This window comes from Mycothermus thermophilus (genome assembly GCF_041956435.1).
Source record: "Mycothermus thermophilus strain CBS 625.91 unplaced genomic scaffold VTJ04scaffold_4, whole genome shotgun sequence".
Classification (NCBI taxonomy): domain Eukaryota; kingdom Fungi; phylum Ascomycota; class Sordariomycetes; order Sordariales; family Chaetomiaceae; genus Mycothermus; species Mycothermus thermophilus.
In genome coordinates, this window is record NW_027191430.1 from 1,877,129 (window position 1) to 1,900,727 (window position 23,599).

Here is a 23,599-nt window from a genome sequence, read left to right on the forward strand (position 1 = left end):
CCGTAGGTATCTAGAAGATGCTTGCGTTTCTGAGTCCATTGCGTATCGCCAACGTTTGACAGAGGCCTTTTTGAGCTTGATAGCTCAAGCAAGTGAAGTGCAGAGTCATCACAGCGCCCCGGATATTGTTCCTCTTCGTCCGAGAGTTGCATGGAAACGCAGGCGCTGTATGTATCACGACAGTTTAAGCAGATAACTAGGTGCCAGCTGCATGTACCCGGATTCGTGATTTGTGAGGCTTTGGTCGCCATTATCATCGGAACCTTGATGTCAGCCAGCCAGCAGGCTGGACAAACATTCATCAAACCTCCCTTCAGCCTCCTCTCCTGTGAGCTGATTGAGGGTCGTGTACCTACATACATACTGTGAAGTAATCAAATGTCTGCTTGGGCCAATCGCGGCAAGATCCCTAGAGTCAGCGGTTGCGTCAATAGACCCAGCGCATTGGCGATGCTCATTGATGAGGGCGAGAAATGTCCCGAATGACACCCAACATCATGCCATGAGCAGAATACCTGAACATTTGGAGACTGTCCGGCGGCAGGGTACTGGTTCCAGAAGTTGCCGCGTCCAGTACGAAGGAGGCCTCGAGAAGGGCAGGAAGACGGCGATGTCGGAAAAATGAGGTTATCGGCACCAAACTATGAGTACGGAGCACGGGATATGTATCCGGTCTGCTTGATAACGAATAGCCCCCATGAAATTTTAACATCACTGTGATGATACGACCCAGGAACGTTATGGTAGTCAACCAACCGCTTGGCCGGCCCTGGATAACAAACAGACGTGAAAAAACACCTTCTCATCCAACCGGCCCTCACTCCGCGCTTGATCTCGCAGCGGTGGCCCCTGGGGCGGTACCTCTTGGGGTGGCTGAACGCCACAATCGCAGGGCGAACCTAACGGGTGTTTTCCGTAGCGAGGCACATTCCTGTCCCTGGCTTCTTGCTGCTTCTGTAGATGATCGGCAATCACGCCCAAGGCAAGGTGACATCACCGACAGCCAAACCCAAAATGAGTTGGTGATTGTTCAGCGTGTGCTGAGGAGCCAGGGAAGGAGGCGAAAAGTGCTGCTTTGCTGCGTCTCACTCAAACCCTTACGGAGTGCAAATGTTCAGTCAGCCGAAACACCATGAAACTCGTCATCACCAGCTCCCATCAAGGTTCCCAGGTCCAAGAGTCAACACAACCTCTCGGCGAACGGCAAGCGGGTCCATCCCGCCGCCTCGTTCTTGGCGGGGGGTTGTCGTTCTTGGCCACTCCGTAGGTACCCACGACCCATTAGGTAATTGGGGGGTTTGGCCGGAGTTGTTCTGCCCGCAACCTGCGAGGGGGGGAAACACCGAAAAAGCGAGCGCTGGAAGAAGGACGGTTCGTCGCATGCAAAAAAAATCCGGCTCCAAATCACATCGCGCAGACTTGCCACATGCCAGCCTAATTCGTAGGTATAGGACGGCAACGGGAGGACCTTGCTGGAACCGCTAGGTCGCCTGCGGGCAGAGGATTGCGCGAATGCTTCATTTAAGCCTGTCGGAGGATACTGGACAGCGGGGCAGGTTGGAGATGTGTGTGCATCGGGAAGGCAGGCAGGACGGGAAGATGTAACCTTGGACGACAACGTGGGCGGGAGACGAAACGTCAAGCTTCCATCCGCGAAGAGCCCGGGCCCGACGGGGAGCGGATCCGGAAAACAGCCATGCTTGGGTCTTGGAAGGACTGGAAGGAGGGGTCGATCTGGGCCTCTGGTGACTACACAGGAGGAATGAAGGGAGAATGATGAAATTGATGCGGGAATTATCACTGCAAGGTACTATTTCGCTTTTTGGTTTAATGCCACAGCAAACACCTTTAGGTAGTAGTACTACATACAGATCCATCCGGACGGGCAACCTAACCGTTGGGCAAAAGCAAAGCCGCGACAAGCGCTCGATGGAGGTTATCGGCAACGGAGAGCGCATTTCATCATGGAGAATTGGGATGGGAACGATACAACAAAGCAACACGACCCAAGGTTCATCACCCCGCCGTAAGACTCCAGGAAACGTTTAACGCAGTGGAGTACGCGCAGAGTCTGGGGAGGATCACATGGATCAACTGCATTGCCCAGCCAGACCAGCCAAAACATCAAGCAAAACCCCTGGAAGGTATGGAAAAGCTTAAAAAAAGCAAGCTCGCAGATCTCGATAGTAAACAGACAGGGCGAGATAACGTCCATGGGTTGATAGCCATCAGAACCGAACGGCGCACAACATGGAAGGCAAGAGAAAAGAGAATGAGAAAGAGGAGCGTTGCAATGAGCAATCGTTCGGGTCAGATCATGGTGTTTGCGTTCCTGTCCTGTCATTTTTGTTTGGAAGTTGGATCAAAAACCCACCTCCATTGCATCATCTCCCATCCAGCCAGCCAAATCGCCTAACGTGCACTTCAGCCAGCCTCGAAGCCTTGAATGGCGGCGAATCCGATGGCGCGTTTGGATGCCCGCATCATCGATTGGGCCCATACGTCCCTGAGTCGGGAAGCAGCTCCGATGACGCACAATGGTCATGACATTGGATAGGGCAGAGCCAAGTTCATCAAGGTGCGGGTTTTCTTCTCGGCGGTGTTTTGTTTAAACCTATGGCATTGCCGTCACCTCCGTCATGGTCTAGGAGAAATCCGCTCCTGTAAGGTCCTGGAGTTGCTCCTTAGACACCTGACTCGTTCAGGTAGCTTCGTGCTGCGTTGTCAAAACCAACCACCAGTGGAATACATACACCCTTCACTTCAATGCTAATTTAAGGTATCTCATCAAGGCCATTGCTTAGGCAGGCATCCTTCTCATCACCACCTCGATGACGCAGGCAATTCGCATCCAACCCAGGCTTCCTCCGTTGCCTCACCCACGCAGGCCAAACCAGGCAGGCACCACCACACATCTATATCACATCTATCACAACGGTTTTCGCGTTAGGTCCGTTCCCCTTGACTTTTTTACCTTCTCTCTGATGCGGTCGTGGCCCTGCATTTTCAGGAGCGGCTAAGGGAACCAGTCCGATTGGGAGAAGAAGGTGCCTCTGTGCGGGCAAAATAACGGGAACTCCCGTTCATGCTTGTGGTTGGCATGCGGGTTGATGCTGATAAGGGCCCGGGCCCTCAGGACAGGACGGGGAGTCCTCCGTACGGCAAGGGAGAAGTATACTTCACAACGCTCCGTAGATTTGTTGGCATTTCACGAAGATGCACCATTCAACTGCTTTGCATTCGATCAAAGTATCCACAGTAGTAAAGACTCATGCTCATCCAAACGTTACAATGTCAGGTACGAGGGTCCCCGAGTCCTGGTTGAGATGTGATAAGGGCAAACCAACCCCGCGATAAAAGGTTGCCTCTCCCGCGGGTAGTTACACAAAGAGTTTTGGGCAGCGGTCGGTTTTGCATCATCCGTAGGGGGCACGGTGGGTTCCGTTGATAAATTACACACAGAGTACCTGACTTAACTAGTAGGTACGTGACGGTTGTGTGACCTTCTCAGCCCGCGGAACACGCGCCCCCCTTGGGCCACCCACATGGCGCGACGTGGCGCAGCTCTCACAACGTGGGGAAGTGGCGAGAAATCTGAAGCCTAAGAGAGATGCGAATCTTTTTTGGTCAGAGAGGGGTTGAACAGGACTCGTGAGGCGGTTTCTTAGGCAGGACAACGTACTGTGGAGTAGAGCAAAACTGCCGCCAAGTCGCTTTCAGGCGGATGAGGCGGTTGATGAGTGAGGGTGTGTCCCGCAGTGGTCCACTTGGATGTGACCTTGTTGAGTCAGTTGATGAGGTGGTTGTGAGGGCGGCATCTGGCGGTGTTGAGAAGTCGGTGTGCAAGACGCTTCTTGGAGAGTGAAGAGGGCGTTTTGGAGTGTCGATGCGACTATCATGATCTCAGGCTGCCGTTGTGGAGATCACGAGTGACGGTTGGGAAGAAGCAAGGCCAAACATTGAGGTGGTATTGCTGTGTCGTAAGAGAAGAAGCGTTGTATCCCAAATGTTCAGGCCTGCGAGCGTCAACAGATTCAACATTGAGTCTTGACAAACCGACAAACTGAATACAAAATACTTGCGTCAAGGCCATCCTCGGGGATTCTAATTTATTGTCTCTGAGGCTTGTTTGGCATGTAAGGCAATTTTACAAGTTGTAATTACAAAGCACCAGCCGAGTCTGAACATGACATCTCAGATATGATGTGGGCGTGAGCGATAGCTCGTCTCAAAACGTTATGCTGCCTTGGCACAACATCATCTTGACTTCGCATCACATATCTTTTTTGAACCTCAACAATGGCAATTCAGATTCTCTCAGACCTGCATCTCGAAGCGCTCAACGAGTACGATGACTTCGAGATCATCCCGCGGGCCCCTAACCTTGCCCTCCTCGGGGACATTGGGATCGTGAAGGAGGTCCACAGGGACAAGTTCCTGTCGTTCCTGAAGCGACAGTTGCCGAAGTTCCGCACGGTGATGCTGGTTCCCGGCAATCATGAGGCATATGGCTCAACCTGGGACGAGACGATCGATATCCTCTCTTCCGTCGCTGCGGCCGCATGCACAGAATCTGATCCGTCGCTCGGAAAGTTTGTCCTGCTCGACCGCACCTCCGTCCGCCTTCCACACCCACATGACGACATCGTTGTCCTCGGATGCAGCCTCTTCTCTCGAGTCCCTTCAGTCGACGAGGACAAGGAAGCACGCACGGCCGTTCAGACCCGACTGAACGACTTCCGTCATACGCTCGGCGGGTGGGACGTGGATGCGCACAACAGGGCGCATGCACGCGACCTTGCCTGGTTAAATGAGCAGGTAGCGGCGATGAATGAGGAGACGGCTGGGGGCGGCGGTGGTGACAAGACGAGGATCGCCATCCTTACGCACTGGAGTCCCACGAGGGATCCCCGCGGTGCTGATCCGGTGTATGAGGGAAGCATCATCACGAGTGCCTTCTCGACAGACCTGTCAGGCGAGGTGTGTTTTCGGAGTGCGAAGGTGAAGCTCTGGGCATTTGGGCATACGCATTATAACTGCGACTTTGTCGTTGAAAGGGGGGCCAGCGCAGGCCCGTTAAGGTTGGTGACGAACCAGAGAGGGAATCCTTTTAGGCAGTCGAAGGGGTTTAATAGAGAGAAGACGGTCGAGGTGTAAAACAGTCGTAGGGAACCCATCTCCTTGTCGAGACAGGGGATAACTAAACTACCCGACCTGATGTACCTACCTGAGGTATTCCAAGGGCTCGGACCCCTTGACGACACCAACAGGCAAACCGGGACCTAACCCAGGTACCAAGGATTCTCCTGATCATCAACTCATTCAAGTGACTTACATCTCCGTAATTGTGCCATGGTCTGCTTATTGCATGCCAGCTATAAGATGAAGCTTAGTCAGATTGGCATTTGAACCTCAGAACGCACCAAGCTAGAGGCCGGCGGCCGAGCCCGGCCCTGCTCCGGAAGATGTGGAGGCCACCGGACCGGAGTGGGTCTTCAACGGTCCGATGGAGGGGCAGACAGGGGTGGCCCGTTGTCCCGCGTTTCGATAAGAGAAAATATGTGGGCGATAAGCCAAGATGCAGAAAGAAATTATTCTGGGGCCAGAGATCAAACATTCACCACCAACGCCTCCCACCACGCCAATCTTCCTGGGCCCGAAGCAACAGTCGATCCAGCCGACAGGCCGGCGAAGGCAGTGGATTTGCTATGTTGCGAATAGTACGCCAAGGACGCTGTGCATTGGCATCTCCCTTCATCTGCACACAATGCCGCGCACTCCTCACCAGGACCACTCGGTCCCCTGTCGCCAGCACTATCGCCGCACCACCCCGAGGGCAACTAGGTCCTGTTCCGGCCGTCAATGGGCTAGGCGCGGTACGCACCTACTCGTCTGAGACGACAACAGCCGACAGCCCGCCTGCGACCAAAACCAAGAAAAAGAAAAAGGCAAAAAAGACGCCCAAGCGTGTAAGACCAGCGAGGGCGAGAAGAACGGCGAAGAGACAAGCGCTAAGAGAAGGGAAGGTAATTGAACCTTCAACAACAGGCGAATCCGAATCGACCGACGGGGACGGGACGTCGCGCTTTGTTCGCACACCTCACATTAACCCCAAACCCTCGACCCAAGCACATGGGCACCAGACTTCCGAAGCCATCGAAGAAGCCGACCCGGAAGGTGCCCCAGGCCACGATGCAGATGACCTTGATCCATCTGAGGGGGGGCCCCTCTCGGCGCTCAAGACGGTGCTGCGTCAGGAGCTGCAACCTTCCAAGGGCAAACCCACTCCCACCATTCCCGGAACCAAGCCCGAGGTGAAGGCGAAAAGAGCGGTACTCCTCCGTGGCCTCCAGCCTGTCGGTACCCAAAATCCCTATCACGGAGGATACACTTTTCACGTCTCCGCTGTCGATTCCAGGAAGATCAGACTCATCCCTTGGGTTGGCCTGAAACAACCACCGGTCCCCAAGCTGGCGTACGGTCTCGACCGGGTGCTCTTCAACCCGGGCGTCTACCACCTGCAAGACCCTCGCTCTCGCGTCTTCAATTTCGATCCATACCTCTCCCGTATCATGCCCGTCAAGGATTTTGATTTCCAGGCTCTAAGGAAATACATCACTTCCTCCGAGGATGCCACCCTCATCAACATGGCCAAAAAGGCCAAGAAGAAGTACACTGGCTCGACCTCCAGTATGACGTCCACTCTCTCGCACTTCCATTACCTCCTTTCTGCCTGGCGCCCTCTCAACTACTCCATGATCTCCCGAAACTTTGAGATCGACTCATACCGACCCACCCGCATCTTGCGTGCCCCGGCAGCTACCTTCCTGCACTGGAAAGACGGCGTATACGCCATCGATGCCGACAAGGAGTTCGACACGGCCAATGTCCTCACCATGTTGGGCAAATCCATGGAGAAGTTCCTGACTCTGCCCAAGGAAGAGTTTGAGAAGTACCGCAAGACAAAATCGGACCAATTGAGCGACGAGGCGCGCAATGGAGTTGAGACCTACCACTATTCGATGCTCGGCGACTTTTTGATGCGTTCTCAGCTCGATGCCCATGACCATCGCCTGCCGGGAACTGGCATGTTTGATCTCAAAACCCGTGCCGTCATCTCCATCCGCATGGACACGAAGGACTACGAGAAGGGCATGACATATGAGATTCGCACTCGCCTCGGCCAATGGGAGTCTTTTGAGCGCGAGTATTACGACATGATCCGCTCCGCGTTCCTCAAGTACTCACTGCAGGTCCGCATGGGTCGCATGGACGGCATCTTCGTCGCCTTCCACAATACCCAGCGTATTTTTGGCTTCCAATACATTCCCCTTCAGGACATGGACTTGGCTCTCCACGGCCAAACGAACAAGACACTTGGCGACGCCGAATTCAGGCTGAGCGTCCATCTCCTCAACAAGGTCCTGGACAAGGTGACCGGGAAATACCCCGGTCGTACTCTTCGCCTCCACTTCGAGACGAGAGGCGAGGAAGGCCAGCCGTTCATGTACATCTTCGCCAAGCCCGTGACGCAGGAGGAGGTTGAAGCGATCCAAGGAGCTCAGCGCGCCCATATCGAAGAGTATGAGCGCAGGCTCATGGGACTGGTTGAGGCAGGACAGGAAGCGCTGGCACAGCAGGATCTGTTGGAGCAGGAAGATTTGGATACGTTAGAGGAGGACGAGGAGGAGGATCTGGAAAATATCGAGGGTGAAGAAGAAGACCCAGAAGTCATCGATGAGACCAGCGAGGGCGAGTCGAGTACGGCGACCTGGGAGGACGTCATGCTCAAGGTGGAAGACGAGCTCGAGGACGAGGCTCGCGGCATTTCCACCATCCGGGATGCCATCGAGGATGCTCTTCAGGAGAGTGGGCTGCTTCGGTCGTCGTCGCCCCAAGAGATGCAACGGTATGTTGACGAATTCCTGGAGGCCTTGACCGGTATTCGCGCCAGGGGTAAGGCTACCCTCACCCGCGATGCAAAAGAGGAGGAAGTGGAAGAAGGGGAGGTCATCCCCGAGGTGGTGGTTGAGAAGAACGCCCAAGAAGGAGAAGCCGTGGACACGTCCGAGGAGCCCGAGGAGCCGACGCTCAAGGACCTCCTCGTGAGGTTGGCGACTCAGATCCGGAACCTTCCGAGTGAGCGCCGGGTACCAACTGGTGAGGTGGCTGATGTCGTGGATGAGGATGCCGCGGAGTATATGCAGAGGCTTCAGAAAGTCGAGAGGATCCTGTCGGAACTCACCGAGAAGCCGTTGCACCAAGGCGTGGGCAAGACTGAGGGCGAAACCGGCGCTATCGAGACGGGTAGTGTTTCAGCCGAGGATCTGTCCGAGCCTACGGCGGAGCAGGCCTCCAAAGAGGATTCAACCACTCCAGCCTCAGATTCAGTGGCGGCAGCTCCTTCCATCAAATTCCCCGAAGAACGCACAGACGGTGAGCTCTTCGGCCTGATCCTAACTATCCGCAACAAGGTTGACGGCCAATACGTCGAGCGCCCGGAGGACTATCGCAGCCACCAGTCCTGGATCGTCGAGTACGCCATGGAAGAGCTCCCGTCCGACCGCGCGCACACGCTGTACAAGGCGGTCCTGGAGCGGCGCAAGAACCTCCTCTGGGAGGATTGGGAGGACGAGAACCCGGACCCGAGCAAATACCGCTACAACGACCCGCGCTCCAAGATCTTTTACAAGACCTTGGAGCGGTACAATAGGGAGGGCCGCAAGTTCCGCGAGAAGGAGGAGCAGATCTTGAAGAGGTCGCCGATCCACGTGCTAGGGGATGACACGCCTTATACGTACCAGTCCATCTTGGAGAGCTCAAGGGTCGACGGGACGAAGCCGTACGAGCCTTGGGTCGGGGACGATGACGCGAAGGCGGAAGAGGAGAATCCCTCATCGAGCAAGAAGAAGAAGCCAGCGGCAAAGAAAGCGGCGGTGACACAATCCAAGGCGACGAAGACAGCGGCGACAAAGCGAGCAGCGAAGAAGTCGACAACGAAGAAGGCGGCTAAGAAGGCCAGCACAGAAGAAGACAGCGGGAAAGCAGGAAACGGCGCAGAAGCTGTTAACGAATGGGACGGTCTCTGAAGGTCAGTGAGTTGGACGGATAGAATACATGTCTGGGGTATGACATAGAGATAGATGGTTGGTTGGATGTATTCCTCTCCTGTACACTACCTTCACATGTTGATTCATGTATGTACCATAAAATTTGACGAGGGAAGGGCGTTAAGGAAGAAGAGTAGACCATGCAGGGATGGTTTGGCGATACACCATAGATATCCCGTCTCAACTTGTACAATACTGCCATGTCTCATACAATTCATTTCGCACACTGAAGTTAGCCATTGGATTGTATGAATGACCACGACAAGGCGACCGTTGTGTAGATGAGAGACGGGAGGAACGTCCAGGATTACCCCCATGAACCACATCCCTCCAAATAGTCTGAATGCTTTCAAAACACCATGTAGTATTTGCACTGACCCCAGTATCCTCTAAGACATTCATCACACCACGCGTGACGACTGCCAATTCTATCTATTCCCTTTCGCTATGATTCCTTAGAACCTGGTTCCCTAACCCCTATGAGTCCAACGACACACGATCAGATCAGAAGGGGATTGATCGTTGCCGTAGACTCATCCACGAGTGCAGATGCAATCCCAAAGTAACTCATACTTCCAGTAGGCCACCGCCACTTCCTGATGCGCCTGTCTCAGTCAACTCCTTTTACACCCGTTGAATGCCTGAGGTGTACTAAGTAGATGCTGTGAGGCTCGGCGTTTTGGTCCGTTCATCTTCCATTCCCATCTCACAACCCGTGCCGCTGGGACACAACCAGTCTGCCCAAGGAGACATAATTCCAACAGTGAGGGTGGCCCTGAGAAGCAACGCGGATGAGCAAGAAATAAGGCAAAGGAACAAGAAGCAGAGATGTGAAACCTGTGTGTAAAACAGCCACCCGATTCTGGGTTGTAAACGAGTAAGATATAACCTCTCTTCTTTTTGTTGCTCCCTCTCCCAACCGAAGCAAAGCTAGCCCGAACCCAACCCAACCCAACCCAAGCCAGCTAAATCATCCACAGTTTGAATAAAACAACCGAGACTACCTCGTAATATGTTTGTATGTAGGAAGGCAACAAGGCACAAGAAGACACAATCAGACACCGCTTCGCCTAGCCGCTGCTCCTGATCCAAACAGAAATGACAGTCACCCCAATGTCGCTTCTCTCAGAGTAAGGGAAAAGTATTCGTGGGAGTTGGGGTAGGATCGACGGGAATGAGAGTGGTGGTGGGTGTGGTCTTGAGGAAGCCGTCTTCACACCAATTATTGATGGGCTATATCCAAAGAGCGCCGTTAGCATGGTCATCTTTCAGGCAGGAGTTGAGGTGCTCGAGGAATGGTGAAAACAAAGGAGAGTACTCACCAAACAACTCAGATAATTACACCACTTGCAAGTCGTCCGATACACATAAAAGTTGTTCAACAGGACGATGAACACCACAATCACCAAAATCAACGCCCCGGCGCGAATCAGCCACCACACCCACCAAAGCGGCTTTCTCCCCTTGAAGAACCCAACCGGGTTCTTGAAGAAGCTCGGCGGGGTGCCCTGCGCCGCGAACCCGCCGCTGACCGACTCGCTGGCGTACGGGGCGTCGCCGGCGCCGATGCGCCTGCGCAGCGAGTTGGGCGAGTGCAGGACGCAAAGCCCGAGGCACAGGCCCATTAAGAACCCGCCAATGTGTGAGAAGTTGTCCAAACCGGGCAGCAGCCCGAGGAGGAAGGAGATGACGATATCGAGGATGATGAAGGCGAGGTCTTTGACTGGGTTGACGCGATCCTTCCACGAATACAACAGGTCGAGAAGGGTGAGGGCGATTATGCCAAAGAGCGACCCGGAAGCGCCTGTTGAAGCGATTAATGGGCCGGCGAAGTTGCCGCCCATCACGAAGCCGAAGATTCCGGCTGACATGTAGACAAGGAAGAAGCGGATAGAGCCGATCGAACGCTCCATGTCGCGGCCCAGGGTGAGCTGTAGGAGCATGTTGAAGCCGATGTGCACCAGCCCGGCGTGCAGGAATATGGGCACAATGAAGCGGAACCATTGGTTTGGTTCGGGCTTGGTGTCGAGCGGGGTGCCGGGCTGGTAGGCGGGTTCAGGTACGCCGCCGAAGCCACACAGCTCGGAGAGGGTGCACTTGTTCTCGGGCAGAGAGTCGTCGAGTGAGGTGGAATTGGGGCAGCGCCAGGGGATCGGGCCGTATTCGCTGTTTTGGATGCCGTCGACATTGTGCATGCAGGGGACGAAGCGGGCGCCCATGTTGACCAGGAGGTAGGCGGATGGGCCGATCATGGGGTTGAAGGTCGGCTTGGTCTGGATGGGTGAGCCGGTGAGGCTTGCATATTTGACAAGTTCTCCGATGAAGACGGCCGTTTGGACGAGAGTGAAAAAGTACACGACGAAGGGGAACTTCTTGCGGCCCGAGCCCAACATGCCTAGCTCGCCGAAACGCACGCGTCGCCTGCCCGAATGCTTATTCTGTTGCGGCGCCTCGTAGACATGATCCTGCATCTCGGCGTCCTTCGGCGAGAGGCGATGGGGGTTGTCGTGAAGAGGGATGTTGTCGTTGGCGCGGCCGTACTCATCGGGACTGGTCGAGTGGCCGCCGTGGTAGACCGTGTCCTGGTAGTGACTTAGTCTGTGCATGCTCGAGGCGGGTGTTGGCTGGTGTGTGCTCGCGGGATAAGCATGGTCGTCGAAGACGGTGTCGAACGGAGAGGGCGAGGCGCCCGGTTTCCCTTGCTGTGAGGTAGAGGGTGAGGAGGAGTCGCCCTTCGAGGGGCCGGCAGACGGGGCGAGATACGATGATGACGGCTCGCCGTAAGCGGATGTTGAGTAAGGTGATGAGGATGTAGGGTACGGAGCAGTGGTGCTGCTGTAGTATTCGGGATAGGGCGCGTCTGTTGGCGCGCTCTGCGGTGGCCTCGGATTGTAGTATTCGTTGGCTGCCATGTTGGTTTTAGTGGTCGGATCTTCTTTCCGGACTCAGGAGAGCAGCGCACGCAATCTCCCGGCCGATGGAGACGGTTCTGGTAACAGCAGGGGTGTGGGGTGGAAATTCGGCGTCGCAGCGGTTAGTTGGCTGGTGGGAGGCACTCGAAGACGGAGCAGGTAGAGGCCGTCGAGGTGGAAGTAATGGTCGAGGGCGCCGGCGAGATGTTTACCAGGCGAAACAAAGCAAAGTATGGAGGTTTGTGTTGGTGTTGTTTGGGAACAAGATGACAAAAGGTCGAAAATGGCAAACGGCCAGCTGAAGAGCTGGGGGTGACCTGGGGTGTTTCAGGCCTAAATCAAGACGCCGCAGGGATTCTCTGGCAGGCCAAGAATGGAATGCAGGTTGTGTCGGATGTTGGGTTGTGCCAAACAAGCCCGGGTTTGTTGACGTGACGTCGTAGGTACTGTACCTCTGTACTCTCCGTCTGAGGTGTACGAGTATATGAGTAAGATCGGTCTGAGGAATGTGGACTTTCTGTTGACTCAAAAATTGAGACTGATATCTCAGCAATAATATGCACAAAGAAAGATGTGTGTAAAAAAGTCAACAAGCTGCAGTCCTTGTTTCTGTTTCCCGGGATGCCAGGAATCAGTTCAAGGGGTGGTTTGTTGACATCGCGGAAGGATGGGTCTTCCCTAAATTCCCGTCTGGTGGCGACTTGAAATGAGCGAACCCACAGTTGGAACTGCTGGAGTTAACAATCTCCGCCTAGGAAGCTGCCTGGATGGAGAAACGGGGGCCTTTCACCATGGTTCATGATTTTGTGGCTTAGACAACAAAACCTCTCAACCTTCTTCCATCAATCATGCATTTTTCTGCCACGATGCATGTGCTGAACGTTCATGGGCCAGACCTAGGGTAGCTGAGCTGACGTCGCCAACCTGACAGCGATCTGACAGCGGCAGGATCAGTGGGGAAGACCCGACGGAAAGGCACCAACCCGGGCCGGGGAGGCCGCCCCCCAGTTCGATGCCAAGCATCCCACTCGCGGCCAGCATCACAAAATCCAAACAACTCCAGGTTGGCTATCTTGGGCATGGAGACAATCCTCACAAGGCCAACCACGAGAAGACGGTCTTTTTTTGTCTTCAGGCCAAACTCTTTGGAAACCAACAACTTTCATCTCGTGCACGGATTGTCTCGGCGCTTGGTGACGCTGTTTTTGGAACAACATAAGGCTTGCCGCCGTTCCGAGTTTCACTTCGTATCGCCCACGAATGACGAAACGCTCCACAAGCGGCCAGCAAAGTGATGCTCGGGCTTGCCAAATACCTCGAGAAAAATCGATTGGGAATCCGCAGAGCAGCCACTCTCACTCAGCCACTGCCACTGTCTATGACCACATCAGCCACGCCACCTGACGAATGCCGGCCCGACCAGCCTTTGGCAGTGCGAGCATCTGGAGGGCACAGCCATCGAGCAGAAAAACTTGGAATTACGTGAACTCCAGAGACATAGGTACCTTAGCTACGGAAAGCAGGTGGGTAATTACTTGAATGTAATGCAGCACTACATTCTCAGCCAAAACGTCACGAACATCCAAGGCGGGATAGGCCATATCACATGTCAGGTCTTCACATATCTTTTCAACCAATGGCTGGGAAACTTGACAAGGGGTATCTTAAACCAACATGGACCAAACCCTGGTCAACGATCACCGCTATGGTTTCAAATGACTCGCGCCAGCCGTTCTATTTATCATTCGCCTTGGCTATGTCCAGAGTAGGTAGTATACAGATTCATACAAAAGTACATGGACGGCAGCCTACCTATACAACATAGATGTGTAGCCGACAGACCCCAACCCCCACGACACCAAAGCACCATCAACCCCATCACCACCTCCATCCCTACTCCTTCTTCCCCTCCCCCTCCTCCCTTTTACTCCCCTCCTTCTTCTCCCCCTTCCCCAAAACCTCCTTGATCTGCTCCACGATCAAATCCCCATACCCCTTCCCCGCCTCCAACGCCTTCCGCTCCTCCTCCAACCTCCTCTCCTTCCAATCCTCCTTCTCCCCGCCCATCCATACCCTCTTCCACCACCCAACCTTATTATCCTCCCCACTATGTTTCGGCACGTACTCCCGGCCCTCCGCCTCAGCGCGCCTCCTCCTCTCCGCCTCCATCAGCTCCCTATTCCTCCTCGCCGTCTCGGTGGGTAGGTCTGAAAACCATCCAGCCTTCTTCTTCTGCTTCTCCTCTTCCTGTGCCCCTTCCCCCTCCTTGGTTTTCTTGTCAAACCCGAGCAAAGCGCCCCAACGCTCCCTCGACCGCGCCGTGATGGACTTGCCCGTGTAGTCGTGCGCGAGCTGGTTGAAGGCCCAGAAGGCGGTGCCGCCGAGGAGGGCGTTTTGCAGCGTGCTCTTGGTCTTGCCCCCGCGGGACGGGAGGACGAGGGCGACCGGCGCCAGGACGGCCAGGACTAGAGCCGAGTTGTGAAGGATGGGGTCGCGCTCGGGGAGAGGCGGGTCGGTTGGCGGGGAAGTGGGAGGTAATTGTGGTGGGGGGTCCGGGGATGACATCTTTGTGGTAGGTTGCAGGACGTAGGTGGTTGGTTTTTGTCGACCTCGGGTGACGGAGAGAACAAAGCGGTAGTGTGTGATGGCCGAGGGTAGTAGTGATTCGGCGTCTGTATTCGTAGGTTGAGTCGATGCGACTCTAGGAGTGGGTTTGGATGGGTGTTGGGTTGGTGGTGTTGATCATTGGAAAAGTCGCATGTTGACTTCAGACGGCGTTGGAATTCTTTATCGATAAGACAAACCAGCAAACCCCACGGTGGTTGCTGGGGATCCGTCCCACTACTGCTGTTTGGTCTACCCCTGACCCCCGTGAACAAAGGTGATGAACGGACATTCACTCGAAAATTGACAAAAAGAGTCCGCTACAAGATTACCACTAGGCAACGTATAGCCCACATATTGCTTCAAAACATTCCCGGGTATCCGTCATGAGTTGCTCGCCGAATGATGACCCCGAACCCACCCTTCAGCTAACACTGAGATTTACATCAACACTCCGTTCCAATGTCACAAACACTCCGACAACGAACGCCTCTAGCCCTCAATCAAATACCCGCGTCTTCGCATACGCTTCATTCGCCAACCTCACTCCAGACTCATGTGCCATCCTCGCCTCCGCGATCGCCCCCTGCATCTCGTACGACTGCGCCAGCATCCCCTCCGCGACGCTCATCCAGAGCACATTCCCACTCTTCTTGGCCTGCGCCGCCCCAGCTTTGGCGCTCTTGAGCGCCTGCTCCCCCACCACATTCTCGAAAATCCGACAACGCATTATGTTGAGGGCGATCGAAAGGTGCTGGGTGTTGCTAGTTTGCTGGGCACCGCTAAGTGATTGCTGAATGTGACGTTTCACCTGGTTGATGGAAAGCGGGGGGTTGGTGCGAATGGACGCGAGGACAAGGTTATAAACCGTGCGGATTTCCATATCCGGGTTGTCCTCGCAGATGGGACGCAGCAGGTCGAGGAGTTCCGAGGTTTCGGCGTCGTCGATCTTGGTTGGGTCTTGCATGATCCAGAGCCGGTTGAGAATGGCCAAGATAGAGAGTTCGCGAGCGATGCGAGAACTGGATGCCTTCGGTGCTCCATTCCAGTCAAGCTCGAAGCGCTCGTCTTTCCAGATTTCCAGGGCTTTGTCGAGAGATGCTGATCCTTGGTAGAAGACACCTTCCAGATACAGGGCTAGGAGGCTCAAAAACTCGGACTCGGCGTTGATTTTCTCGATTGCTTCAAGACAATTCTTGACTTTCGCCCAATCTGAGAGGGTCGAGGCTTGCAGCCCCGTAAGAATATAGGCGTAACAGCTGAGCTCTCTGGCCCATTCTGTTTGTTTGAGTGCTTCGGGCAAGCTTTGGACCGGTGGAAGGTGTTTATCTATTAACGATCAGTCACCGTCCATTAGTGTGAAGACCCAGAGGGATTCCTTACCGTCCAACAGCCGAATTGCTTCACCCCACAAGAGGGAACTGCGGCCTGGGGTGGTGGCTTTGTAGTGGGCGACAATTCCATGCAAAACATACCTGCACAATGTCAGTGCCTATCCAATGCGAACGTCTCAAGAGCAAATAACCATACCCTAATGCCCACGCTTGCTGCTTGCCCAGAGTTGAAATCACTAAATAGTCCACACCCTCGCCAGGTCGGACAACCGCCCTTGTGTCGGCGCTGACAGTCCCTTGAGCGTTCGGCATGCGGTTGATTGGCAAAAGCATCTCTCCAAATTGGTTCGGCCAATCTGGTGACTGCTTTAGCTCCTCCAACCTCTTTTGGAGAGCAGTCAACTTCTGGGCAGAAAGCTGGTGTGCCTTCTGATGGAGGCTGCACGCTAGGTCCAGCATCAACACTAATACGTCGATCTGTGGAGTGTGGACCGAGTCGTCCAGCTGCAGTTTGGATACCTGGGCTATGCACATCTGCACACGAGTTGCCCAATCGTCCTTCATCGTGGTGAGGTGGGCAAGGCCCTCGAGAAGCATCGCCAAGACAAAGATGGCGCTGTCCTGACGCTGATGTGCAATTCCGGCAACCTTCCGAAGGTTTTCAATGGCGTGGTTGTCTGCTGCCGTGCCGGCCTGGAGGTGGAAGGCGGCTTTAAGGAAGCGGAAAGCGTAGATCCACGGGACATGTTTATACCTGGTGTGAGAAGAGTCAGAAATGCCCGGTGACTTGGAAGACTGAAGAGCTTACGTTGTGCAATCAGCAATATGGCTGTCAATCGACTTGAACGCCGCTTTCTGGTTGCGCTGAAACAACGTCTTCATAAGAAGGAATTGGGAACAGTACTTAAGGTCGAGAAATCGGTGCTGTGCGAGTCAGCAGGATCCCAAATAAAGCGGTTAACATAATATCCATACCCTTTCACACACAGCAATACCCCTCGTCAAAGTGGTCTCGGCCTCGGTAATGTTGGTGGTTTCCTCAATGAGCACGCTTGTATAACGCAGACATAGCCTCGCCTCAAGCCTCGGCCACAGTTTGTTTGACTTGAGGGCCACATCTAAACATCCCAGCCCTGTTGCGACCAGCTTGTGATGTTCGGCGACTTCCTCAGCCGTCATAGAACGAGCGATCTGCCGGGCGGCGGCATTTGCCTTCTCGAAACAGTCCTCTGCGACATGAATCAAAACAGAGAGATGATCAACATGCGAGGATGCTTGTGGTGTGGCTGGTGACTTTGTCACACTAGCACTCGCACTGGGCCGCCTCGGTTCTTTGGCTAACAACTTCGGCGTGCCCTGAGGCGGTGGTAGCGGTCTCTCTTGCGGCCTCGGGCTCGGCTTGACGGGCATGGGTTGAGCTGCTGGGGGTTCGGCGAGCTGTTGGACAGTCGGTTGGGTACTGGGCTGGGTAGTCGGCTGGGTGGATTGCTGGGTAGTCGGCTGGGTAGATGGTTGGGTAGTTGGTGGGACGATGAGTTGGACAGGTGGTTGAACTGATGGTTGGGAATGCGGCTGGAATGGTTTCTGGTGAGGTGATTGAACAACAGGCGACTGGCCTACATTTTGGACTTGTCGGACAGGCTGAAGTGGTTGAGGTCGTTGGGTTGGCTGAAACGTGTGCGAGGGCTGGATTGGCGTCTGAGCCTGGCCTTGGGGTATTGGTAGCTGTCTTTGGGCCTGAATTGGCTGCTGCTGCTGTTGTTGTTGTTGTTGTACTGGGCTTTGCAGTGGTTGTGGTTGCGCTGGCCGGGCTAACGTGGGGCTCACGGTCGACAATGGGCGAGGCTGCGGTGCAGTGGAAAAGACATGATCGGTCGGTCGCGGCGGAGGCGTTTGCTGGATATACGATGGGTTGACAAACTGCACGGGTGACTGCAGGCTCGCCGGAGTTTGTGTGCGCGGCAGGACAGGTGCAGGAGGTTGTTGAAAAGCAGCATAATTCGGATACGGCGGCTGCTGCGGAGAGTTACTGGGGTAGAACTGGGGCGGCCGCTGTTGCTGTTGCTGGGCATACGCAGGATGGACATATTGCACTGGTGACGGTTGCGTCTGGTGAGGTTGAAGATGGGGTGTGAACTGCTGGCTCGCGCCGGCATAGGGATTCGTAAACTGCGGATGGGGGAGAAGTGGTGGTGGTGCCTGAGAGTTCACATGTAGTGGTTGGAGCGGCGGGAGGTGTTGTGGACTGGAATAATGGTTCAATGGCTGCGGTGCCGGATGCAGTGGGTGTAAGGATGGGTATAACGGGTGCGGCTGTGGTGGTTGTTGCTGTTGGGGTGGTTGTCGGCCCTGGATGCCGTACGGCGCCTCTCCAGGAGGCATCGCGTCAGAGGGTCCGGTGGCGGTCCCGGACCTCTCAAAACAGCCCGGCTGTCTCTTCTAGCTTGTCCAACGGACACCAGTGGACGTGTATTCGTGGCGGCGGGTGCTGGAAAGGTTTTATTGATGTCGGGGTTGGCATTTGACGCGGCCGCCTTGGATGGCGCGAGCCGTCACGTTGTCGCGGCGCTTTGTCAGATGTCAGATCAAGATGAGCCGCATGCATCGAGACAGTGGATGGTGACTGGTGGATGGAGCCTGGGAACAATGGTGGGTCCGTGCATCGCAGACGGGGAAAAGTGGAGCTGGCCTGGTCTTCCTGCAGCGGGCCGCAGCCGGAGCAAGGAACCATCGGGAGAATCGGTCCCTGAGACCACCGATGACGAAGGGCCCACCTCCGAATACCTCGGCAGGCACACATGGGCAAGGACCTTCCTGATTGCCACATAAACAGGGGATGTTCCCGGAATGCATCCTCCTTTTTCTGCTCTTCCCCGATGTCGTACTGCGTCTGAAAGCCAGAAAGAGTGGTTCAAATGAGGTGGTCTTCTCTCTTCTCCTGTGACTGAGACGCTCTCAGGGTCAAGCTCAAAACCAAGGTTTCGCTGTCTTCCGACCTTTGGCTTCCATTGTCATCACGAGATTTTCTAGAACAGATTTAGGTTCCGCTCAACAGGGTTCTCGGACGAACCACAGATAAATCGACTCCGCCGGTGTTTGTCTTGGCTTCTCGGGCGCTTGAACTATTTGGACCGAAGTCCGCTTCCATGCTTAGGTCTTCCGTCTAGAGATCTTTATCATCTCTGAGGCAGTCCTCGTCGCGAACAGTTGAACCACATTTTTCGTAGCTACCCTCAGTCGCCAGCCACGTTGTCTATCTTCGCCCCCTTACGACCGACCTGCCGGCTGCTAAGAACCATGGAGTGGTTCGGCCGCGCCAAGATTGCCTTCACGCACTCACCGTCGCCGCTGACGCTGCGGAAGAAGGATGGAAGCTCAACGAACTTGCTGAGAGTCGCCGAGGCCAGTACGCCAGTCTGCCAACTCAACCCGCTCCTGTTCAATGGCGATGTCCAGACCATGTGGACTTCCATCAAGGAACATGGGCCGCCCATATACTACCGCAGGAGGATTTTCAATGCGGACCACCCTACCTACACGGGAAGCTTCGCCGTCGATTTCGCTGTCCCTCCGCATTCCGATACCGATGATTCCCTTCCTCCCCGGACCGCCTTCTTCTCTGAGGAGGATTTCGCAAAGATTGGTTCTGATGACAACAAGCCGATGCTCATTGTTCTTCACGGACTGTCAGGGGGTTCTCATGAAATTTACCTCCGTCATGCCATCGCCCCGCTGGTACTGAACGGTGGGAAGTGGGAGGTCTGTGTCGTCAACGCCCGGGGGTGCGCAAATAGCAAGGTCACGAGCGGAGTACTCTTCAATGCGAGGGCGACCTGGGATATTCGACAGGTGGTGAACTGGGCGAAGCGGACATTCCCAAACCGCCCTCTCTTTGGACTCGGCTTCTCCCTTGGCGCGAACATCATCACCAACGTGAGTACCAACATCATTCCGTACGTGCCTACGATATCTAACAGCTTTGTGTAGTACGTTGGCGAGGAAGGGTCCAATTGCCCACTAAAAGCTGCGATCGCTGTTGGGAATCCTTTTGACCTCGAAGTTTCCAACAAGGCACTTCAGCGCACGGTACTGGGCCGAGTGTATTCCAGGGTCATGGGCAGTAAGTAGAGATCTAACCTCTGGGATGCCCATGGTTCATTCCTGACGCAGAACGCAGCAAACATGAAGCGCCTCATTTCCTCACATAAGGAGGCTATCGCTCAGCACACAGATCTGGACTTTGATGAGATCCAGCGCATCACGTACTTGCATGAGTTTGATCGTGTCGTACAGTATGTCTCCATATGAAGGTTGCTCGTGTACCTGGTGCTGATCCCATTTGACAGGACTGTGACATGGGGGTACCCGACCGAAGGCGCCTACTACCGCGATGCTTCCTCATCAGACTCTGTCCTGGCTATAAGGATCCCCTTCCTCGCCATCTCTGCTTTGGATGATCCGGTATGTGCTGCTCGATATGCCAATGATTGCTCGGCATTGCTGACATTGTACAGATTGCCGTCTACGAGGCGATTCCTTTCCAGGAGTTCAAACAGAACCCGTACACGGTGCTCCTGACGACGTCCCTCGGCGGGCATTTGTCATGGTTCGAGATTGGTGGAGGGAGGTGGCACGCGAAGCCGGTATGAAGCACTTCCACAGTCATTCGTGTGTCATGTCAAGCTAATCGAGTCCGATCAGATCTGCAATTTCCTGAACAAAATGGTCGACGAGATTGACCTGGACAGCATCTCGCCAGCGGCGAATGGGACACTTGTCACCTTCAAGTCTGCGCATCCCACCGACTTTGATCCCATGAGGCGTAAGATGCGCGTGATCCACGCCTGAGTTTTTCGCAGGGTCTTGTGAAATATTTTGTTCATTTGACGGAAGATCTCGGAGTTCGGTTGAGAGGAAGGCCTCATGTACTGAAATAGACACGGGAGACAACGGCAGGCGGGGATGGAGATTAGACGCATGGCTGAGCAAAGCTCATGTACTTTAGACAGATATTCTGCATCTGTACCTAAGGTGATAGGTAGTAGTGTATGTACCTAGACAAAAGGCTGCAGCACAGTTGGCTGCTGGTATCTCCTTTCAGCTAATAACCAGACCGTATTTTACACCCCAACGCCAACGCCAGGCACCCTACCCATGCAAAGATGATTAGAACCACCACTTAAGTGACCCCATGATCAACCTCCTAAAGCCAGAGGGAGCATCATTTATCAATCCGCAGCGAATGTCACCTTCTTTTTCTTCGGCTTCGCAGCCTTGGTGCCCGTAGCAGTGAGTTCCTTGACGCTCTCCCCAACATCGTCCTCCTCCCCACCCTTACCCTTCTTGTTGCCGCGCTTCCTCTTCTTCCGGATCGCCTCCTTTGTCTGTTCCAGCTCAGCCTTCCTCTCCGCCTCCTTCTTCTCGGCCTCTTTCCTCCGCGCCTCGCGGATCTCTTCCAGTTGTCGCGCCCGCATCATCTTGGACTCGATCTGGCCTTCCTTTTCGGCTTGCACGAGGGCGAGGATGGTGGACATGCTCTCCTATGGTTTGCCTCGTCAGCATATCCGTCTAGCTGGGTGGAATCGGAAAACGCAATCGAGCGTGAAATGCGAACGAACCCTATCATCCACAAACACCTTCCCCTTCTTCTTGCCCCTCGGCTTCGTCACACCAACCGGAGTCACCATGTTCAGCTCGGGAATGCCCAATTCCTTGTCGGTATACACTGGGAGCTTCTTTTTCTTGTCCTTGTTGAGCCCCGGGAGGTTTGGCCGGCCTTTGACCTCTTTCGCAGGAATCGCGGATCCCTTCTTGCCCTTGCTCTTGGATTTGGATACGCCATCGGTCGCAGATCGCTTCTTGGAGGATTTGTTGCTCGCCTTGGGGGCAGCGTGTTTGTTTTTGATTGTTCGTGTTGGCGCCATGGTGACAGAGTAATTGGATGCTGGATGTTGGTGAGCTTGCGAGATGGTGTCTGCGATGCACTTCACGTGTTTCAGGGAGCTTGGAAATTTTCTGGGCTGGTGGCTTATCGATAGCCTGCATTCTGGTGGGACAGACAGGGGTCCCTTGCGTCTCGCGGGAACGAGTCGAAACGTGGGGTTGTCGGCGACAGCAGGCCGCCGATCGCGGGGCATAAGCCCAAAATTCTCAGGAAACGAAAGACCGGGCAGTGACTCGAACTGCCAATTCCAACAAAAGATTGTTGTGATACAGCCTCCAACTTTCCATACTTACGACACAATGAGCTCCTCGCAACCTGCGCCCCGGTGGGCCGCCTTTGCTCGCGACACCAACGAAACCAAGATCCAAATCGCTATCAACCTTGATGGCGGCGCATTTCCCCCAGACACAGACCCGCGGCTGCTGGAGGCGACGACGGACCATGCCTCCGAGTCGGGAGCGAGGACTATCCACATAAACACCGGCATTGGCTTCTTGGACCACATGCTCCATGCTTTGGCGAAGCACGCCGGCTGGAGTTTGGCCATCAACTGCAAAGGCGATCTACATAGTCCGTTCTCTCCCTTGTTTTCTTTCCCGCATACTCAGCCCGGAGGACACCTAAGACACGCGATTCCCTAACTCTTATTTCCTTCACAGTTGACGACCACCACACGGCGGAAGACGTCTGCATCTCCCTGGGCGCCGCCTTCGCACGAGCGCTCGGCAGCCCGACCGGCCTCGCCCGCTTCGGCTACGCCTACGCCCCGCTCGACGAAGCCCTGAGCCGCGCGGTGGTTGACCTGTCCAACCGGCCGTGGTGCGTGGCGAACCTCGACCTCAAGCGCGAGAAAATCGGCGACCTCAGCACCGAGATGCTCCCGCATTGTCTGCACAGCTTCGCCGGTGCCGCGCGAATCACCCTGCATGTGGACGTGCTGCGCGGGGATAACGATCATCACAGGGCCGAGAGCGCATTTAAGGCGCTGGCGGTAGCGATTAGGCAGGCGACGAGCAGGGTTGCGGGGAGAGAGGGTGAGGTGCCGAGCACCAAGGGGACATTGAGCGTTTGAGTTACTAGGTTTGGTGGCCGGGGAGAGACATGGACTTGGTGGAAGGGGGATTATCAGGTGCTCGGGTTAGAGACAGTTGCTGTAAGGCGTAGATTTGCCATGATGTTGACAAGGATACCAAAATACCTACACGGTTTAGAGTTTGATGCAGGATGCCTAATGGTTCATCAAAGGATCGGGTAGGTACCGGGAGAGCCTACCGGGCCGACAACTGCATTGTCCTGTGTCGATATGTCCGGCTTTGGTTTCGGATCCGGTTGTCGGAGCTGGCCTAACGGGCTTCTAGGTCGTTGCCGAAAACAGAAACCCCACAGTGGCATGACGTCGGGCCCAGCGGACTGGGAGAACTGTCTTCAACTTTCAAATCACCCACTCGCATCTCTTAAATATACCCTTCCAATTGAGCATGTCCCCGATGGCAATGTAACTCGAACATAGGTGAATACCATCATCCTCAGCATTGGGTGTTACCGACCTTTCCCCTCTAAGACCTGACCTTCCTACTGGCACGCTTGCTGTCGCCTCAGTCTCCAGACGCGACAGACTCAATTTTCAAGCTGCGCCATAACGGCAGTGCCTAGGTCGCTAAGTTGTTTTGTCCATGGTTGACGGCCTCACTTCCA

General features: G+C 54.9%; 9 protein-coding genes across 9 annotated transcripts; 4 read left to right on the forward strand and 5 right to left on the reverse strand.

Annotated features, from left to right (window-relative positions):
- Nucleotides 1–4,299: 4,299 nt before the first annotated feature.
- On the forward strand, nt 4,300–9,089 carry VTJ04DRAFT_6422 (uncharacterized protein; the record flags this gene model as incomplete). Its single annotated transcript, XM_069364640.1, has 3 exons — nt 4,300–4,980; nt 5,432–5,501; nt 6,049–9,089. 3 exons carry the CDS (start codon nt 4,300–4,302, stop codon nt 9,087–9,089), a joined length of 3,792 nt encoding a protein of 1,263 aa, XP_069218446.1.
- A 500-nt stretch (nt 9,090–9,589) lies between these two features.
- On the forward strand, nt 9,590–9,957 carry VTJ04DRAFT_6423 (uncharacterized protein; the record flags this gene model as incomplete). Its single annotated transcript, XM_069364641.1, has 2 exons — nt 9,590–9,672; nt 9,780–9,957. The coding sequence occupies 2 exons, from the start codon at nt 9,590–9,592 to the stop codon at nt 9,955–9,957; spliced, it is 261 nt and encodes an 86-aa protein (XP_069218447.1).
- A 278-nt stretch (nt 9,958–10,235) lies between these two features.
- On the reverse strand, nt 10,236–12,022 carry VTJ04DRAFT_6424 (uncharacterized protein; the record flags this gene model as incomplete). Its single annotated transcript, XM_069364642.1, has 2 exons — nt 10,236–10,343; nt 10,433–12,022. The coding sequence occupies 2 exons, from the start codon at nt 12,020–12,022 to the stop codon at nt 10,236–10,238; spliced, it is 1,698 nt and encodes a 565-aa protein (XP_069218448.1).
- Nucleotides 12,023–13,915: 1,893 nt separating this feature from the next.
- On the reverse strand, nt 13,916–14,587 carry VTJ04DRAFT_6425 (uncharacterized protein; the record flags this gene model as incomplete). Its single annotated transcript, XM_069364643.1, has 1 exon — nt 13,916–14,587. The coding sequence occupies one exon, from the start codon at nt 14,585–14,587 to the stop codon at nt 13,916–13,918; it is 672 nt and encodes a 223-aa protein (XP_069218449.1).
- Nucleotides 14,588–15,125: 538 nt separating this feature from the next.
- VTJ04DRAFT_6426 (uncharacterized protein) lies at nt 15,126–18,342 on the reverse strand (the record flags this gene model as incomplete). The annotated part of the gene is made up of 5 exons (XM_069364644.1): nt 15,126–15,955; nt 16,010–16,101; nt 16,157–16,714; nt 16,769–16,884; nt 16,936–18,342. The coding sequence occupies 5 exons, from the start codon at nt 18,340–18,342 to the stop codon at nt 15,126–15,128; spliced, it is 3,003 nt and encodes a 1,000-aa protein (XP_069218450.1).
- Nucleotides 18,343–19,257: 915 nt separating this feature from the next.
- On the forward strand, nt 19,258–20,808 carry VTJ04DRAFT_6427 (uncharacterized protein; the record flags this gene model as incomplete). Its single annotated transcript, XM_069364645.1, has 6 exons — nt 19,258–19,893; nt 19,948–20,080; nt 20,138–20,252; nt 20,307–20,421; nt 20,475–20,603; nt 20,662–20,808. The coding sequence occupies 6 exons, from the start codon at nt 19,258–19,260 to the stop codon at nt 20,806–20,808; spliced, it is 1,275 nt and encodes a 424-aa protein (XP_069218451.1).
- A 380-nt stretch (nt 20,809–21,188) lies between these two features.
- VTJ04DRAFT_6428 (uncharacterized protein) lies at nt 21,189–21,884 on the reverse strand (the record flags this gene model as incomplete). The annotated part of the gene is made up of 2 exons (XM_069364646.1): nt 21,189–21,500; nt 21,579–21,884. 2 exons carry the CDS (start codon nt 21,882–21,884, stop codon nt 21,189–21,191), a joined length of 618 nt encoding a protein of 205 aa, XP_069218452.1.
- Nucleotides 21,885–22,203: 319 nt separating this feature from the next.
- On the forward strand, nt 22,204–22,976 carry VTJ04DRAFT_6429 (uncharacterized protein; the record flags this gene model as incomplete). Its single annotated transcript, XM_069364647.1, has 2 exons — nt 22,204–22,474; nt 22,564–22,976. 2 exons carry the CDS (start codon nt 22,204–22,206, stop codon nt 22,974–22,976), a joined length of 684 nt encoding a protein of 227 aa, XP_069218453.1.
- Nucleotides 22,977–22,980: 4 nt separating this feature from the next.
- On the reverse strand, nt 22,981–23,296 carry VTJ04DRAFT_6430 (uncharacterized protein; the record flags this gene model as incomplete). Its single annotated transcript, XM_069364649.1, has 2 exons — nt 22,981–23,102; nt 23,164–23,296. The coding sequence occupies 2 exons, from the start codon at nt 23,294–23,296 to the stop codon at nt 22,981–22,983; spliced, it is 255 nt and encodes an 84-aa protein (XP_069218454.1).
- Nucleotides 23,297–23,599: the final 303 nt, after the last annotated feature.